General features: G+C 47.0%; 1 protein-coding gene across 3 annotated transcripts in view; it reads left to right on the top strand.

The window, feature by feature from the left end:
* Nucleotides 1-19,664, top strand: part of MEGF6 (multiple EGF like domains 6) — a 1,002,006-nt gene that overhangs the window by 866,136 nt on the left and 116,206 nt on the right. For all 3 annotated transcript variants that reach the window (XM_069239937.1, XM_069239938.1, XM_069239940.1), the window contains one exon: nt 2,491-2,625. In XM_069239937.1, the coding sequence (XP_069096038.1) occupies nt 2,491-2,625 (135 nt within the window). The remainder of the gene's footprint in view (nt 1-2,490; nt 2,626-19,664) is intronic.

Genomic DNA, 19,664 nt, shown 5'->3' with positions numbered 1-19,664 from the left:
TGGGGGGACGCTGGGTGGAAGGAAATTTGAGGCTCCTCTCAGATTCCAGAACTTTCTGTCACCGAAATGTGAGGAAAACTTGTTTTTTTAGCCACTTTTTGAGGTTTGCAAAGGATTCTGGGTAACAGAACCTGGTCAGAGCCCCGCGAGTCACCCCATCTTGGATTCCCCTAGGTCTCTAGTTTTCAAAAATGTACAGGTTTGGAAGGTTTCCCTATGTGCCGGCTGAGCTAGAGGCCATAATCTACAGGTAGGCACTTTGCAAAAAAACAGCTCTGTATTTTGTGAAAAAATGGGATGTGTCCACGTTGTGTTTTGGGGCATTTCCTGTCGCGGGCGCTAGGCCTACCCACACAAGTGAGGTATCATTTTTATCGGGAGACTTGGGGGAACATAGAATAGCAAAACAAGTGTTATTGCCCCTTATCTTTCTCTACATTTTTTCCTTCCAAATATAAGAGAGTGTGTAAAAAAAACGTCTATTTGAGAAATGCCCTGCAATTCACATGCTAGTATGGGCACCTCGGAATTCAAAGATGTGCAAATAACCACTGCTCCTCAAAACCTTATCTTGATCCCATTTTGGAAATGCAAAGGTTTTCTTGATACCTCTTTTTCACTCCTCATATTTCAGCAAATGAATTGCTGTATACCCAGTATAGAATGAAAACCAACTGCAGGGTGCACCTCATTTATTGGCTCTGGGTACCTAGGGTTCTTGATGAACCTATAAGCCCTTTATATCCCCGCAACCAGAAGAGTCCAGCAGACAAAACGGTATATTGCTTTCAGAAATCTGACATCGCAGGAAAAAATTACAGAGTAAAACATAAAGAAAAATGGCTGTTGTTTTCAGCTCAATTTCAATATTTTTTTATTTCAGCTGTTATTTTCTGTAGGAAAACCTTGTAGGATCTACACAAATGACCCCTTGCTGAATTCAGAATTTTGTCTAGTTTTCAGAAATGTTTAGCTTTCCGGGATCCAGCATTGGTTTCACACCCATTCCTGTCACTAACTGGAAGGAGGTTGAAAGCACCAAAAATAGTAAAAATGGGGTATGTCCCAGTAAAATGCCAAATTTGTGTTGGAAAATGTGGTTTTCTGATTCAAGTCTGCCCGTTCCTGAAAGGTGGGAAGATAGTGATTTCAGCACCAGAAACCCTTTGTTGATGGCATTTTCAGGGAAAAAACCACAAGCCTTCTTCGGCGGCCCTTTTTCCCATTTTTTTGGAAAAAACTAAATTTTCACTGTATTTTGGCTATTTTCTTGGTCTCCTCCAGGGTAAACCACAAACTCTGGGTACCATTAGAATCCCTAGGATGTTGGAAAAAAAGGACGCAAATTTGGCGTGGTTAGCTTATGTGGACAAAAAGTTATGAAGCCCTAAGCGCGAACTACCCCAAATAGCCAAAAAAGGGCTCAGCACTGGGGGGGAAAAGGCCCAGCAGCTAAGGGGTTAATCATGGGGGAGGAGGGAAACATCTAACCATCGCGATTGCTCATTTGGCTAATAATAGCGCTAGGGCATTGAATCTGGGTGGTGGCTTTTTGGTGCATGGACCTAAGTAAGAGACTCAAAAGGCAGCGTATAACAGCGGAGGTATACGTCCTCTCAGTGGTCTGTTCAATGTCAGACAATACCACCCTCCAGAATGGAGCTCGTCCAGAACGCAAGCGCCCATGTCTAAATAAGACCTTCTCAATTTCCCAAGTCATTTTCAACACACTAGATAAATTACCTATTTAGTCCACAAGTCGTTAATTTAAGTCGTGTTATGTTTACTGCACTGCAACCTTCCATGAGGCAGTTTTGAGTTGTGTTACTGACTGTCTCCACCAGCCTGCAGTTCTATGCTCCCACCAGCCGAATTGTAGAGAGAACGTAATTCGGAAAATTAGCAGGAGGCAGATTAATAAAATTCATGGCTTAGAAAGAAAGAAATAGCAAATTGCAGGAAGGGACTTTAATAATAAAAATAGAACAGCTCAGACAAAATGAAGTCAAGGTTTGGGATCCTTAGCTAACAATCTGCAGAAAAATGAAGACTACTAATAAGTATTTGGCAGTTTTGTCCAGTTTAGCAAAACACGTTTCCAAGACCCTGGAGACATAAATAAAAGATGTGTAGCACATTAGCTATGCGGATAAGCTTGCGTGCTGCAGTAGTTGGTGGTCCCAGTGCATGGGGCAGTTGTCCACTTCACTTAAAGTTGCAAACCTGGTGAAACCAAGATAATTGATTATTTCCCAAAAGATCTGACTGTAGAGACCTTCAGTGGGCTATGCCACCTGAGGTCAGAGTAGCACAACAATTGTGTTTCTCACTCTAAGTGGGCCTGTGGGAGCGATAAATAACAGAGCTGTGGTTTCTGAAACATTGGCACTCATTGAATTGGATGTGTAGTCTTCTTTCGATGCTGTGAAAATGGAATTATTGATTTTCAAGCTGTGCAGTGCTAACCTCTTGGATTTGATTTTCTCTTAGAATGCGAGGATGGTTATTATGGTGTCGGCTGCAAGATCAGATGTGATTGCCAGCCTGGTGTGTCCTGTCACCACGTGACCGGCAAGTGCCAGAGAGAGTGTCCAAGTGGCTACCAGGGGGAGGCCTGCGACCAAGGTAAGTCATTACTGTTCAGGTCAGTGTGGGGACAGAGTAGGGCCCTGCGGACTACCTGGCTCCCTGCAACTCCATTTCAACATAGTACCATTCTTTCTGACATTTAGATGGAATCTTACATTCCTGCTCTTCAGTCAGGACTGGTTAGTCAACCAAGTACTGGGTAAGAGCCTGAACTCTCAAAAAACATTGAAAACATACCGAGGTTCTCCACAACCTGGACTTCTTGTTCCTTTGTTGTCTTCTACCGTCGCTGGTTTCACTCTTATCAGTACTGTACTCTTTTGACCTCTTCACAAGTTTCACATTATCACAATTGAGCCAGTTACAGAAGTCTCAAGCCTCGTAGGGATTGCAAGATCCGTGGTAACTCTGCAGGTCTAGTGTTTTCCCCTAGATAGTGAGGTTGCTTAAAAGATGAAAAATGTCCAGTTAAAACTCTGAAGAAAACGGGGGCAGTTATGCAGGAATCTGATCTGGTATTTCAATACCCACGGTAGGTCTCCATTTTTAGGAACCACTTGTCCAGCTTGTAAGAGAGTGTTATTCAACCTTTCTCACAGTATTAGGCACTCCAGTGGCGGAAACCTCATCCTCTTTAGTAACTGACCTTAGATGCTTAAATTTAACTACTTCAATGATCTGCAGACATAAGGTTACCAGGTGAATCCACGTCACTGGGCCATCTTGCACTTTCCTTTAAAAAGTCTTTGTTTTCTGGGGGTTGTAGAGTAGGTTCACTTCAGTTTAAGTAATCAAACTAACACACAAAGAAGCCTTGCTAGGCAAACGTAAAATCAAGGATTAGAAAAGTTGTATCTTCGTGATATGCTAACTGGTAATTACTCATAAATACTTAACTTGTCAACTCGGCTACCGCTGTAAACATCTTATGATGGCCCCATTTTAATCTGTGATTTCACACAAATGCCACACTGAACGTTTGTCCACCTGCTTTTTAAAGGCAACCCTGCACCTCTATCTAAGATGCTAAATGCAAGACCACTTGCCATTTCCTCTAAAACTGATGATCAGACATGTACTTAGTTGGCTTGAGATCCATGAGCAATTTGGGAAGCCATGTGAAACTCTTTAAGTAAGTCCTTTCTTCTTAGGCCTACTGTTCTGGGGATCTGATTCACTCTGTTTCTTCAGACAATTATCTCCTACATATGTTTTTGGTTGTGCTGGGAATGCGCCAGTGCCCTCCAGACTAGTTACCGATAATGAAAACAGTGGCAGGCAGACAGAGATTAAATTCTCTCTTCAGAAGAGCATGTTGATCCTGTCTGCAACGCTTATAGAATTTGGCACACAGTTGCCCAACAGAACCACACTTAAATGTGAGATAATGTACATGGTAAACTCATATAAATGATTCCCCTACCAGTGGGAGACATGATTTAGTAGTTAAGTTGTCAAATCAGGAATGTGATGGGATATGACCATTTACGTGCAGCGCCACTTTCCCTGCGCCCCTTAGCACCCACCTACCACCACCATGTTTGTGCCGTATTTAAAATAAGGAGCACTACAGTGCAGGGTAGGGGGCAATAGAGTCATTTTTAATGACTCTATTGATGTACTCTGCAAGAGTAGCGCCAAACTGTTGGCGCTACTCCTGCACAGTACTTAGGGGTCCATTCTAAAGAATGGAAGCCCGCTTTTAACGCCTGCTCTTGAGCAGGCGTTAAAATTGCCATAATAAGTGGCGCAAGGAAATCTCATAGATTTCCTTGCACCGTTTTACCAGCTCCCTTTACATACATTATGCCTGGTGCAGGCATAATGTAGTGCAGAGGGATACAGGGGGTGCAATGCATGCATTTTTTCCTTTTTTCCCACTGCTGCGCCCCCTGCGGCCCCTCCCGTCTCCCCCCTCCTTCTCACCGTTCCTTGCCGCTGCCTCCTTTTTTCCCGTCGCTGCGTCCCCTGCGGCCCCACCCCCCAGCCCTCTCATTCGCTAGGACCTCCCGCCTCCCAGCTGCCACTCCCACCCTCTCCTCCTCTTATGGCAGCCGCGGCGCTTCTGGACCGCGCCCAGCGCCAGAACCCCTGGCCCCAGCAACAGCAACCCTGCCAGCATTCGCTACACCGCCGACACCCTCCGCGCACTCAACACCAACCGAGACACCACCTGCTTCCAGGCCTCTCCAAAGAGCAGGCACGGACCCTTCTCCTGCCACAACTACAGCTTCACCTGCAACAGAGCCCACATACCTCCCAGGATCAAGACCAACCACCTCCATTGCATACTCCTCAACACCCGCTCAGCACGCAAGCACGCCATCGAAGTCTGGGACCTGCTCGACTCCACCTCCCCGGACGTGGCCTTTCTAACCGAAACTTGGTGGAACGACTCCTCAGCACCCGACATCGCCATAGCCATCCCGAACGGATACAAAGTTGCGCGCCAAGACCGCACCAACAGAACCGGAGGAGGCATAGCCACTGTCCAAAAAGCCACCCTCTAAGTCAAAACCACCCTGGACGACTCCTTCAGCGCCGCCGAACTCCTTCACTTCCAAGTCCACACCGACCCCAACACCACACTCAGAGGAACACTCATCTATAGACCCCCAGGACCCAGGGCACCTTTCTGCAGCGCCAACGCCGACCTGGCCAGCGCCCACGCACTCGCCTCCACGGACTACATCCTCCTCGGGGACCTGAACTTTCACCTCGAAAACAACAATGACACCAACTCCACCACCCTGGCCGAAAAGCTCGCCAACCTCGGCTTCACACAGCTCGCCAACACACCCACCCACACATCCGGTCACACCCTTGACCCCATCTTCTCCACAAGCAACCACGTCACCTTCAACCATACCTCCGAACTCTACTGGACCGACCACCACTGCATCCACTTCACCTTCAAGAAACAGACAGAACACCACCTCACCGAACAACCACCAAGTCGTCGATGGGGCAAAGTCACCGAATTTCAACTAACCAACGCCCTAGCCCAGAACCCACCCGTCAACCCTACCGACCCCGACATCGCGGCACACAACCTCAAGCTATGGATCAACGACTGCGCTGACCACCTTGCTCCACTCAGAAAACTCTCCAACAACCACATCAACAAAAAAGCCACCTGGTTCACCGACGACCTCCAAGCCTCCAAACGCCACTGCCAAAAACTCAAGCAAATATGGCTACTCGAACGCACTCTAGACAACCACACAGCACTCAAGGATGCCACACGCAAACACCACCAACTCATCAGGCTAGCAAAAAGATCGTCCTTCAAAATCCGCCTAGAAAACAACGCCCACGACTGCAAAGAGCTTTTCAGCATTGTAAAAGAACTCACCAACCCAAACGCCACCGTCAACGACATCACCCCCTCCCAAGAACTATGTGACGCCCTAGCAACCGCCTTCCACCAAAAAATCACGGACATCCACGACAGCTTCAACTCCCCTCACACTCCAGATGCTCCTACCCCGCCCACCACGAACTCCACCCGCTCCAGCCGACTGACCTCCTGGACCAACATCAGCGACAACGATACCCGCAAGACCATGAACTCCATCCACTCCGGATCACCATCAGACCCCTGCCCACACCACATCTTCAACAAAGCAGACACAGCCATCGCACCACACCTACGGAAAGCCATCAACATCTCCTTCGAAACTGCAAGATTCCCGGAAAGCTGGAAACACGCCGAAATCACTGCCCTTCTCAAGAAACCAAAGGCGGACCCCAAGGACCTGAAAAACTTCCGGCCCATCTCTCTGCTCCCTTTCCCGGCGAAGGTCAACAACATCCTCGACCCCTCCCAGACGCAACCACAGCACCGAAAACGCCCTCCTCGCCGCCACAGACGACATCAGAAGCCACCTCGACAATGGAGAAACATCAGCCCTCATCCTCCTAGACCTATCAGCCGCCTTTGACACCGTCTGTCACCACACCCTAAAATCCCGCCTCCACGCAGCAGGAATCCAGGACCAAGCCCTCGAATGGAACACATCCTTCCTCACCGGCAGAACCCAAAGAGTCCACCTCCCCCGTACCAATCCAAAGCCTTCAACATCATCTGCGGCGTACCCCAGGGCTCATCCCTCAGCCCGACACTGTTCAACATCTACATGGCCCCCCTTGCACAAGTGGCCCACCAGCACAACCTCAACATCATCTCCTACGCCGACGACACCCAACTCATCCTCTCCCTCACCAAGGACCCGCACACCGCCAAAACCAACCTCCACGAGGGACTAAAAGGCATCGCCAACTGGATGAGAGACAGCCGGTTAAAACTGAACTCGGACAAAACAGAGGTCCTCATCCTTGGGCGCACCCCCTCTGCCTGGGACAACTCATGGTGGCCATCCGCGCTGGGTACCCCACCGACACCCACCGACAGCGCACAATACCTCGGCTTCACCCACGACTCCTCACTCTCCATGTCACCTCTCCTCCCCCCCGCACCTTGAAACCCTCACGGGTATGTAGCGCGCTTTACAAATTGTCTGATTGATTGATTGATTGATTGTAAATACGGTGCAGGAATTTTGGCCTCGTTGGGTCACATTAACGTCAAAATAAATGACTTTAATGTGGCACAAGGTAGTGCTAGAGGCCTATAAATATGCCCCTGTGAATCTCTTTTAATATACCCAGCTTTATAGCAGACATCCAGCCTTCTTAGTGGCTATATAATTTATTTATTAAGCAAAACAGCACAGAGACCGGACACGATTCACCATATTTTATAAGTGATAACAAAACTCTTTGTAAGTGAATTATATATTGTGATAAGAAGCAGTATAGGCAGCCAACTCGAGTCACAGTCTGTTTGTTCAGTACATGCGTATAGTACAGTGACTGACCGGTTACTTTGACCTTGAGGTCTTTAGCTAGTTTTAATTCGACCATGTCTCAGTAAGGAGACCAGATAAGGTCTACTTTGCCTCACCCCCGAAAGAGCAAGAAACAGGTATCTGAGCTTCACAATCAAGGAGCAGCTCTCAAACAATTTAGGGGCATATTTATACTCTGTTTGCGCCGAATGTGCGCCAAAAATTTTGACGCACAATCGGCGCAAACCCTGCCCCATATTTATACTTTGACGTCCGACCCCGCGGGCGTCAAAATTCCACCATGTGCATAATTTTTTGGAAGGGGGAACCAGCCTTGCGTTAATTATATGCAAGGTAGGCGTTCCCTTCCAAAAAATGACTTTAAGGCCTGTGCCCCATATTTATACTCTGACGTCATTTTGACGCACAGGAGGGGGTGGGCCTTAAAAAACGGCGCACAGCCTGATGGGTACCGTTTTTTAACGCCTGGGTCAGGGCAGCCGTTAAGGGACCTGTGGGCTCGGAAGGAGCCCAGAGGTGCCCTCCCCTGCCCCCAGGGACACCCCCTGCCACCCTTGCCCACCCCAGGAGGACACCCAAGGACGGAGGGACCCATCCCAGGGAAGTTGAGGTAAGTTGGGGTAAGTATTTTTTTTCGTTTTTTTTTAAGTGTCATAGGGGGGCCAGATTTGAGCCCCCCTACATGCCACTATGCCCAATGACCATGCCCAGGTGACATAAGTCCCCTGGGCATGGCCATTGGGCAAGGGGGCATGACTCCTGTCTTTGCTAAGACAGGAGTCATGTCAATGGAGGTTGGGCGTCAAAATAAATGGCGCAAATCCGGTTTGAGGCCTGAATTTTGCCTCAGACCTGACTTGCCCAATTTTTTGACGCACAACCCCCATTTTCCCATACGCCGGCGCTGCCTGGTGTGAGTCATTTTTTTTCACGCACACCAGTCCGCAGCGCCGGCTAACGTCATTCCATAAATAAGGCGCCCGCATGGCGCGTTGGAATGGCGTTAGCCGGCGTTAAAATTTTTGACGCACAACTGCGTTGGCGCAGTTGTGCGTCAAAAAGTATAAATATGGGCCTTAGTTTCCCTTCCTGGAGTGTTTGCAAGCTATTTACGAGGAATTGTAGTTGAAAGGCAGTCTAATAACTGTCCATATCTGGGAAACGACAACCTCCCATTTTGTCTGGTAATTTCAATGTATCAGTTTGATTCTTGTTTGAGAATCTGCACATATGAGGTTTAAAATTCTACCCTCTTCTTCAAAGAACGTTAATCTAGGCTGCAGAGGTAACATCCATTGGAATCTATAAAGACATCTAGGTTGTACCCCCATCTTTATGAGGGCTTTCCTCACCACCATGAAAAGTGGCAGCTGTGACCAGAAGTTCACAGATTTCCGTATTTCACATGATCCGAATTAGCACAATATGACTTTTGAGTCAACTACTCGGTGAATGTCCAGCTATATAAACTCAATAGTTTACCATTACAAACCTAGGTCTGGAAACACAGGTTTCAGGTGACCATGTGCATGTGCCCAGTGGGAATATTCATGACTTTGATCAATTTGTACACAGTCCAGATGTTTTGCCAAACTCATACAGGATGTTTAACAAATGTGGAACAGTGTGAGTTGGATCTCATAAGTAAACTAACTTGCCATCCGCATATTGGGATGCATTATAGGTAGCTGTGACGATTTTCATAACCCAGTTGTCCGTCTGTTACATAATGTACAGGCCATTGGTTCAATTACATTCTAGGCTGGGTAAGAGAATCTAGGTTGCACATTTAATGATCTTGTACTAGCATGAAAATGCATACAGAGGGAGTCACATGAGTAGGTTTTTGCAAGGATCAAGTGGTCCAGCATATCTCATCACCAAGGCATTTATCACAGAATTAGGGAGTTGGAAATAGAGAAAACGGTGAAAAATCCTAATATGCGATGGCCATTCCAATTGAGTGGAATTTGCAAAAGTCAGTTTGCAGTGGATTTAGTGAAATAAAAGCAGGAGAGGTACTGAGTAAACCAATTGACCCCCAAAAGTTTAAGCGTCTCAGAGAAAAACACAAGTTTACTGCGCATAAAACCACTGCAGACCTGAAGCATTCTGGGTTGATTCCAAGAGTGAATGGTTTGCAGGGAAACTGCTTGCTGGAAACGCAAAACGCATCAACTGTGAGTGTCTTTGCTTTTAGGATTTCAAGGGGCAATTTTAAGACATAAAGATTTTTTTAACCACGGTATTGATACCGTGTGTAAACTGTATGGAATTGCTCCGTTGTTTTGTGGAATACACATACATTTCTGGAAACTTAAATGCAAAAAAACATGTATCTTTTATCTTATTCTGTATCTTCCGTAATTTTCTGTAAAATTACACATAAAATGCATTTATCCTCTGCCTTAAATATTTTTTCTCCACAAGGGTATAACTCGCAGAGAAAAGTTATGTGGGATACCAGCACAAGACTGGGTGGAATAGGAAATGACTTGCTTCAGACAAAATACCTGTTGATGAAACATTTTCTACATCTAACCAGATGCCTATTAGCTAAAATCATTTGAAATGTCGCTCTATGTGCATATCTCTAGCCTGTCACTTTGTCTGTAATTTATGGCCAGTTCTATTTGCAAGTTCATTCATCAGGGCCTGTAGAAATAAAGCCTATTGCTGCAATGGTTGTCTAGTCACCAAAATGCAAGTGTAGCAGAAAGGGCATGACATGCCCCTTGACACCTCTGTGATGTTGCAGCGTTGACCCTCTGTTCCTCCCTTCAGTCATGGATTTGTAGAGTATTGGCCCCATATCAGCCTCCTTATTGCTGTACAGGGGCTAGAGAAGGGCAAGGAGGGCAAACTAGAGAAAATAACTAGGACGTACATTCTCTTCTAGCCACTGGGTTCGTTACCTCTCTGTCCAGGGGTAGCAAGGATTGTGCCAGCAGTGGTGACAAAGGTCAAGCCCGGGTTAGCACCTGGTACCCCTGGCTACCATCAATTCATGCCTAAGCATACTACACACGTTTTGTTTGTTATTTCTTCTTAAAATGAAGCCATCTTGCTGAGGCAGAAAATGTGTAGATCTGAATTCACCATCAGTGAAAGTGTCATCCAAGAAGCCACGTTGAACCAAACATTTTCGGTTCGTTCAGATGACTTCTGAAGCTCAGATTTATGGTCGTCTGCATCCTCACTGTGCTAACGCAGCCGCCTCTTGGGAAAACAGTTACATTACTGAAGCTGTCTTGTTGTATTGAATTACAGCCTGTGGATTTTGGAGCGTTCATCTAATAAATAGGCGATCTGTAGAAACTGGCAAAGAGAGATGATGTTGCTTAAAAACGTAGAGAGGGATTTGGGCTGCTTTGATGCTAATCCAATTTTCAACAGTGAAAACAAACGGTAGCTTTGCATGTTCTGATCAGAATTGGCTCCCGCCTGCTCCCGTCCTATAACCACGAACTTTCTGACATTCTGAGCCTATTACGTTGTCAACCATCTCCATGTACTCCGGATTGTCCGAGATGCAGATGCAAAATGGCCTATGGTGCAATCACAGATTTCCCCAGCAGCTCGTACTCTTCACAAGATCGGTAGAGACAGTGCACACAGATGTTCACATTCTATGGATGCTAGGGTTGACTGTCACGTGACAGGTTCTTCCCCAGCCTGTAGACCTTTCAAGGGAACCACCCTGTGGAATCTCATCATTCGCAGTCTGTAATGCATATTCGGTCAGAGGTTTAATTTCTTGATATCAATAACCTGGGACCTGAACAATACCATTATTGAGCAGTCCCAAATGTAATCAGCGGACTTTGATAAAGTATTCTTCTATTTAAATACTCCTTGAATGAGGTGAGGTTTGTGAGTTGGAATAAAAAAAGAAGCTGAAGGGGTAGTAACTCTTGCTAAAATAAGTTGCCAGAAAGCGATGGGGAAGAAATAGTTAAAACATTTTAACTATTTTCAGATTTTTGATGCTCCCTACTAGCCTCTAAGTCGATGAAATTGGCATTTTAAAAACACTGCAGATGACCTACATGCTACGTCACATTGGAGATGCTGCAAGCTATGGAGATGCACGGAAATGTTGGACCTAAGTCACAACGACGTTTCACAAGTATGTTCAATTTACGCATACATCTGGCTAGAGTTGAGAGTACAAATTCAGGTTTTAGAGTCACAAATGCACATTTGCACGTGTAAATACATTTAATCATGCGTAATCGTATACCACTCCTGTTTAATGATACGTGTGAATAGGCCTGTTCCAGGGCAAGAATCCTCTACAAAGTTTGTGCATGCCCGCAAAATTATTTGAATTCACAAACAATTTCTTGTTCGATTCTCCCTCTGAAAGCGGCTGAGTTTTTCTCCTAAAGACCGGTAGGCGGAAATCCATTTCCAAGGGAGAAATGGTATAGCACAGCCCCTAAATAGGTCGAAGGTTTAGTGGGTCCTTTGCCCAAATGGAAAATCTTATTTTGCATGGAGTAAAAAACTTGTCTGTATTCATAATAGGACAGCGATCAGTACCAGTCTGTACATTGAACCAGCGTACAGTCTCTGGCCTTCCCTTCATTTTAAGCAGTGTAACCTGCAATCTGCGACAAGACGTGAGCTCACAGACTGACTACCTGTGGCTTGAATGAAGTGTTGGCACCTTTAATGCAAAAGCATATGTGCCTAAGGAAGACATGCTTGGTAAAAACCACAGACGAGGTGACCCACATAAGAAGGCAGAGAGCAGCGATTTTTAACATGTTAGCAGTACTGCTTCAGGCACTCGATTCCCTGAGGGGACGTGTCACAGGAAATAACAGAAATATTTTTCATGGATTGAGGCAGCGATCATGCCTGGAAACAATCAACGCACCAAGGCAGCCATCTGTCCCCACTTAACCAGGGGAGAAGCAGAGCGCTCTTGTGTTTGCCTTCAGCCTCGGAGTGGCTGTCGTTCCCTTCCCATGCTTCCCCTGTATACACATTCTTCTTTTCCCTCCATTCTGCTTCCTACATCCTGTTATGTTAAAGCATCCTTGGTTCCCAAGTCAACTCAGACCTTGTGCCATCAACACAGATCATCTTCCCTGACCTGCCTTCATCGATAGCTACATCTGCCTAGGGGCACTCCTGAAAACGGTGCAGTTGGCACAGTGGCACTTGGCTCAAGGTTCTGATGGGCCACTGTGCCCCATTTATAGTTATTTTCATATAACAAAGACGAGGGTCCCATTTCCCTTCCTTGCATTAGGGTCCTTGGTACAATTGCAGCGAGCGCCACTGCAATCAATGTCACAGCACCTTACTCAGTGGGCGCAAGCTATAGGTTGACTGCTCCATATTGATGTTGCCTAGCATTTGTATAGTGCAAAACACAGCCATAGTAAGACAGCGGAGAATTGACTTTCCCAGCGGATTTACAGTAGACCTGTATGTTTGGTAGGAGACTGTTGTTGCAGTATTTCCTGTATTGGAGGAGTTAGTAAGGTTCTGGTTGGCCAGGTAATGTCACGGTGACCTTATCCCAGCAGGTATGTCCACAAATGTTTATAGGATGCGCAGAAGTTTATAGAGCGTGGTCCATGCAGCATACATGCCAATTTATTGAAGCTGCAAAGACGGAGATTCTGAATAATTTTCACTATCACATTGCATGGTAGCAGAGGCAATTTAGGGAGACAGCTAAAATAAATGCGTTTTGGGCTTAAAATAGCATGGCTTTCTGCCTGAATCGGGTATGTTGGCATGTATTCAGCGTATAGTCAACTTTCTAAAATCAATTGGTGATAACGTGGTGAGTACATCACCCACGCGCTGCCTACTGCTGACAGTACTAACTGCAGCTGCCAGTGCCGATTACCACGGTGGGGGTCACTGGAACAAAGGGCCGGCCTATCGTAATAAAGTAGGGTCAGCTGTCAAAGGTGTGATGCAAGTGATAGAAAATACTTTCCTTTTTTCTTTCTCACAAACACCTGCCTATCTGTTTCTAAGTAATCTACTGCAAAGTTATTTCATCCTTGTGTTGTAAAGGTCTTGCTGTGTGTGTACAGCGTTCACAAAACGTAGTAATGAAGTATGCCTTTGCGTGGTGGTCCAATGATGCAGGAAAAGATTCCTCACTACTTGCCTACTTGCATTGATGCAGGTTTTCTACCAAGGCTCAGGCTGCAAAATTCTCAGGACCCACCCAACTTTAGTAGTTGGGAGCAGCTGCAGTGCACCTCAATCCATGCAATACTTCCAGGTGGGTGTGTGGGGGGTACGGCTGAAAAAGTCGACCTTTGGATCGATGCTCTGAGAGCTGCAGGCAGTGCTGAAGGCATCTGTGTCGGCAGGGTCCTGACACCATGGTTAAGTCTACCTACATCAGATAAAGGCCTAGCCAACATGTCCATGCCAAGCAGGTGGTGGGGTTGCAGCCACAGTTCATCGTCACAACGTACACACAGGTTCTCCGGTTCAAAGGGGGCTCTGATAATTGGACAGGAGCCACCAATCTCTCCGGCTGGGAATGACACATACAAGAAATCAGCAGGAAAGTATTTGCACTGCCTGCCCAAGAAGATTTTGCCCTGCTGAGAACAATCATAAGTCGATGGGAGGCATCTTTGCGTGGGCCTTGGTATTATGTTTTCCTGATATTAGTTAATGGATGGCTAACTATAGTGCTGTTACATAAAATGAATGATTAAAGATCATGCCATCTTCAAAACCCATCAGCAGCAAACAAGGTAACCATGTCCTCAAAATTGAGTCCCAGTGGTGGGCACCAGGAACCACAGCACAAATTAAGCTCTGGATATCTGGGAGTTCTTGTCTCTATCAGGCTATGGTTGCTTGAGGTGGGTTTTTGTGCTAGTGGTTGTTGTGCTTGGTGAATTAATAGTTAAGAAATTGATTGCTGCAGCCTCATTGGTTTTTCAAGGACCCTATGCTGTCTAGATACCTCCAAAAGGCCAGATGCCCTCTGATCCAAGTTGGGTGGTTGTTTGTTGTACACCTGGTGATTAGAGGGGACCATGTTCCCCTTGTTTAGCTGTGTTCTGCTTGGTGAGTGTCAGAATATACCATGCTTCCAATCGTTCTCCTTTGAGTGAACATTGACTAATACTAAGGCCATCCCACCTCTTGTAGCATTTAGATCATTTGTCCACATTTACCACCATGCCTAGAAACGTTAAGGGTCAAGCCTTGTGTAAGGAAATGCCTCCTTGGCATGGTTGCCCCCTGACTTTTTGCCTTTGCTGATGCTATGTTTACAATTGAAAGTGTGCTGAGGCCTGCTAACCAGGCACAAGCACCAGTGTTCTTTCCCTAACCTGTACTTTTGTATCCACAATTGGCAGACCCTGGCATCCAGATAAGTCCCTTGTAACTGGTACTTCTAGTACCAAGGGCCCTGATGCCAAGGAAGGTCTCTAAGGGCTGCAGCATGTCTTATGCCACCCTGGAGACCTCTCACTCAGCACAGGCACACTGCTTGCCAGCTTGTGTGTGCTAGTGAGAACAAAACGAGTAAGTCGACATGGCACTCCCCTCAGGGTGCCATGCCAGCCTCTCACTGCCTATGCAGTATAGGTAAGACACCCCTCTAGCAGGCCTTACAGCCCTAAGGCAGGGTGCACTATACCATAGGTGAGGGTACCAGTGCATGAGCATGGTACCCCTACAGTGTCTAAACAAAACCTTAGACATTGTAAGTGCAGGGTAGCCATAAGAGTATATGGTCTGGGAGTTTGTCAAACACGAACTCCACAGCACCATAATGGCTACACTGAAAACTGGGAAGTTTGGTATCAAACTTCTCAGCACAATAAATGCACACTGATGCCAGTGTACATTTTATTGCAAAATACACCCCAGAGGGCACCTTAGAGGTGCCCCCTGAAACTTAACCGACTGTCTGTGTAGGCTGACTAGTTCCAGCAGCCTGCCACACTAGAGACATGTTGCTGGCCCCATGGGGAGAGTGCCTTTGTCACTCTGAGGCCAGTAACAAAGCCTGCACTGGGTGGAGATGCTAACACCTCCCCCAGGCAGGAGCTGTAACACCTGGCGGTGAGCCTCAAAGGCTCACCCCTTTGTCACAGCCCAGCAGGGCACTCCAGCTTAGTGGAGTTGCCCGCCCCCTCCGGCCACGGCCCCCACTTTTGGCGGCAAGGCTGGAGGGAACAAAGAAAGCAACAAGGAGGAGTCACTGGCCAGTCAGGACAGCCCCTAAGGTGTCCTGAGCTGAGGTGACTCTAACTTTTAGAAATCCTCCATCTTGCAGATGGAGGAATCCCCCAATAGGGTTAGGATTGTGACCCCCTCCCCTTGGGAGGAGGCACAAAGAGGGTGTACCCACCCTCAGGGCTAGTAGCCATTGGCTACTAACCCCCCAGACCTAAACACGCCCTTAAATTTAGTATTTAAGGGCTACCCTGAACCCTAGAAAATTAGATTCCTGCAACAACAAGAAGAAGGACTGCCCAGCTGAAAACCCCTGCAGAGGAAGACCAGAAGACAACAACTGCCTTGGCTCCAGAAACTCACCGGCCTGTCTCCTGCCTTCCAAAGAACTCTGCTCCAGCGACGCCTTCCAAAGGGACCAGCGACCTCTGAATCCTCTGAGGACTGCCCTGCTTCGATGACGACAAGAAACTCCCGAGGACAGCGGACCTGCTCCAAAAAGACTGCAACTTTGTTTCAAGAAGCAGCTTTAAAGAACCCTGCAATCTCCCTGCAAGAAGCGTGAGACTTGCAACACTGCACCCGGCGACCCCGACTCGGCTGGTGGAGAACCAACACCTCAGGGAGGACCCCCGGACTACTCTACGACTGTGAGTACCAAAACCTGTCCCCCCTGAGCCCCCACAGCGCCGCCTGCAGAGGGAATCCCGAGGCTTCCCCTGACCGCGACTCTCTGAAACCTAAGTCCCGACGCCTGGAAAAGACCCTGCACCCGCAGCCCCCAGGACCTGAAGGACCGGATTTTCACTGCAGAAGTGACCCCCAGGAGTCCCTCTCCCTTGCCCAAGTGGAGGTTTCCCCGAGGAAGCCCCCCCTTGCCTGCCTGCAGCGCTGAAGAGATCCCTTGATCTCTCACTGACTTACATTGCAAACCCGACGCTTGTTCTAACACTGCACCCGGCCGCCCCGCGCCGCTGAGGGTGAAATTTCTGTGTGGGCTTGTGTCCCCCCCGGTGCCCTACAAAACCCCCCTGGTCTGCCCTCCGAAGACGCGGGTACTTACCTGCAAGCAGACCGGAACCGGGGCACCCCCTTCTCTCCATTATAGCCTATGCGTTTTGGGCACCACTTTGAACTCTGCACCTGACCGGCCCTGAGCTGCTGGTGTGGTAACTTTGGGGTTGCTCTGAACCCCCAACGGTGGGCTACCTTGGACCAAGAACTGAACCCTGTAAGTGTCTTACTTACCTGGTAAAACTAACAAAAACTTACCTCCCCCAGGAACTGTGAAAATTGCACTGTGTCCACTTTTAAAGTAGCTATTTGTGAATAACTTGAAAAGTATACATGCAATTGAAATGATTCAAAGTTCCTAATGTACTTACCTGCAATACCTTTCAAACAAGATATTACATGTTAAATTTGAACCTGTGGTTCTTAAAATAAACTAAGAAAAGATATTTTTCTATAACAAAACCTATTGGCTGGATTTGTCTCTGAGTGTGTGTACCTCATTTATTGTCTATGTGTATGTACAACAAATGCTTAACACTACTCCTTGGATAAGCCTACTGCTCGACCACAGTACCACAAAATAGAGCATTAGTATTATCTATTTTTACCACTATTTTACCTCTAAGGGGAACCCTTGGACTCTGTGCATGCTATTCCTTACTTTGAAATAGCACATACAGAGCCAACGTCCTACATTGGTGGATCAGCGGTGGGGTACAAGACTTTGCATTTGCTGGACTACTCAGCCAATACCTGATCACACGACAAATTCCAAAATTGTCATTAGAAATAGATTTTTGCAATTTGAAAAGTTTTCTAAATTCTTAAAAGACCTGCTAGGGCCTTGTGTTAGATCCTGTTTAGCATTTCTTTTAGAGTTTAAAAGTTTGTAAAAGTTTGAATTAGATTCTAGACCCAGTTTTAGATTCTTAAAAAGTATTCCAACTTTTAGAAGCAAAATGTCTAGCACAGATGTGACTGTGGTGGAACTCGACACCACACCTTACCTCCATCTACAGATGAGAGAGCTAAGGTCACTCTGTAAACTAAAGAAAATAGCAATGGGCCCCAAACCTACCAAAGTACAGCTCCAGGAGCTTTTGGCAGAGTTTGAAAAGGCCAACCCCTCTGAGGATGGCAACTCAGAGGATGAAGATAGTGACTTGGAGGGAAATTCCCCCCCTCCAGTCCTACTTAGGGAGAGCAGGGCTTCTCAAGCCCTGACTCCACAAATAATAGTCAGAGATGCTGGTTCCCTCACAGGAGGGACCAGCAACTCTGAAATCACTGAGGATAACCCCAGTGAAGAGGACATCCAGTTAGCCAGGATGGCCAAAAGATTGGCTTTGGAAAGACAGATCCTAGCCATAGAGAGGGAAAGACAAGAGATGGGCCTAGGACCCATCAATGGTGGCAGCAACATAAATAGGGTCAGAGATTCTCCTGACATGTTGAAAATCCCTAAAGGGATTGTAACTAAATATGAAGATGGTGATGACATCACCAAATGGTTCACAGCTTTTGAGAGGGCTTGTGTAACCAGAAAAGTGAACAGATCTCACTGGGGTGCTCTCCTTTGGGAAATGTTCACAGGAAAGTGTAGGGATAGACTCCTCACACTCTCTGGAAAAGATGCAGAATCTTATGACCTCATGAAGGCTACCCTGATTGAGGGCTTTGGATTCTCCACTGAGGAGTATAGGATTAGATTCAGGGGGGCTCAAAAATCCTCGAGCCAGACCTGGGTTGACTTTGTAGACTACTCAGTAAAAACACTAGATGGTTGGATTCAAGGCAGTGGTGTAAGTAATTATGATGGGCTGTACAATTTATTTGTGAAAGAACACCTGTTAAGTAATTGTTTCAATGATAAACTGCATCAGCATCTGGTAGACCTAGGACCAATTTCTCCCCAAGAATTGGGAAAGAAGGCGGACCATTGGGTCAAGACTAGGGTGTCCAAAACTTCCACAGGGGGTGACCAAAAGAAAGGGGTCACAAAACCTCCCCAGGGGAAAGGTGGTGAGACAGCCAAAACTAAAAATAGTAAAGAGTCTTCTACAGGCCCCCAAAAACCTGCACAGGAGGGTGGGCCCAGAGCCTCTTCACAAAACAATCCTGGGTACAAGGGTAAAAACTTTGATCCCAAAAAGGCCTGGTGTCGAAACTGTAGTCAGTCTGGACACCAAACTGGAGACAAGGCCTGTCCCAAGAAAAGTTCCACTCCAAACTCCAATCCAGGTAACACTGGAATGGCTAGTCTCCAAGTGGGATCAACAGTGTGCCCAGAGCAAATCAGGGTCCACACTGAAGCTACTCTAGTCTCTGAGGGTGGGGTGGATTTAGCCACACTAGCTGCCTGGCCGCCTAACATGCAAAAATACAGGCAGCAGCTCTTTATTAATGGGACAAGTGTAGAGGGCCTGAGGGATACAGGTGCCAGTGTCACCATGGTGACAGAGAAACTGGTTTCCCCTGGCCAATACCTGACTGGAAAAACTTATACAGTCACCAACGCTGACAATCAGACTAAAGCACATCCCATGGCAATGGTAACTTTAGAATGGGGAGGGGTCAATGGCCTGAAACAGGTGGTGGTCTCCTCAAACATCCCAGTAGACTGTCTGCTTGGAAATGACCTGGAGTCCTCAGCATGGGCTGAGGTAGAACTAAAAACCCATGCAGCCATGCTGGGTATCCCTGAACTGGTGTGTGTAAAAACAAGAGCACAATGCAAGGCACAGGGTGAAAAAGTAGAGCTGGAGTCTGGAAAAATGGCCCAGCCTACCAAGAGAAAAGGAAAGTCAGTTGGGAAACCAACTGCAACACAGTCAGAAAAAGAGAACCTCTCTTCTCAGGAAGAAGTTCTGCCCTCTGAGGGAACTGAGCCTTTGGAGCTTGAACCTTATCAGGTTGAGCTCTTAGGCCCAGGGGGACCCTCAAGGGAGGAGCTGTGTAAGGGACAAGAAACCTGTCCCTCTCTTGAAGGCCTTAGGCAGCAAG

This window comes from Pleurodeles waltl, chromosome 6, assembly GCF_031143425.1.
Source record: "Pleurodeles waltl isolate 20211129_DDA chromosome 6, aPleWal1.hap1.20221129, whole genome shotgun sequence".
Taxonomy (NCBI): Eukaryota; Metazoa; Chordata; class Amphibia; order Caudata; family Salamandridae; genus Pleurodeles; species Pleurodeles waltl.
The sequence above is the reverse complement of the archived record's forward strand: the minus strand, read 5'-3'. Positions and strand labels throughout refer to the sequence as shown.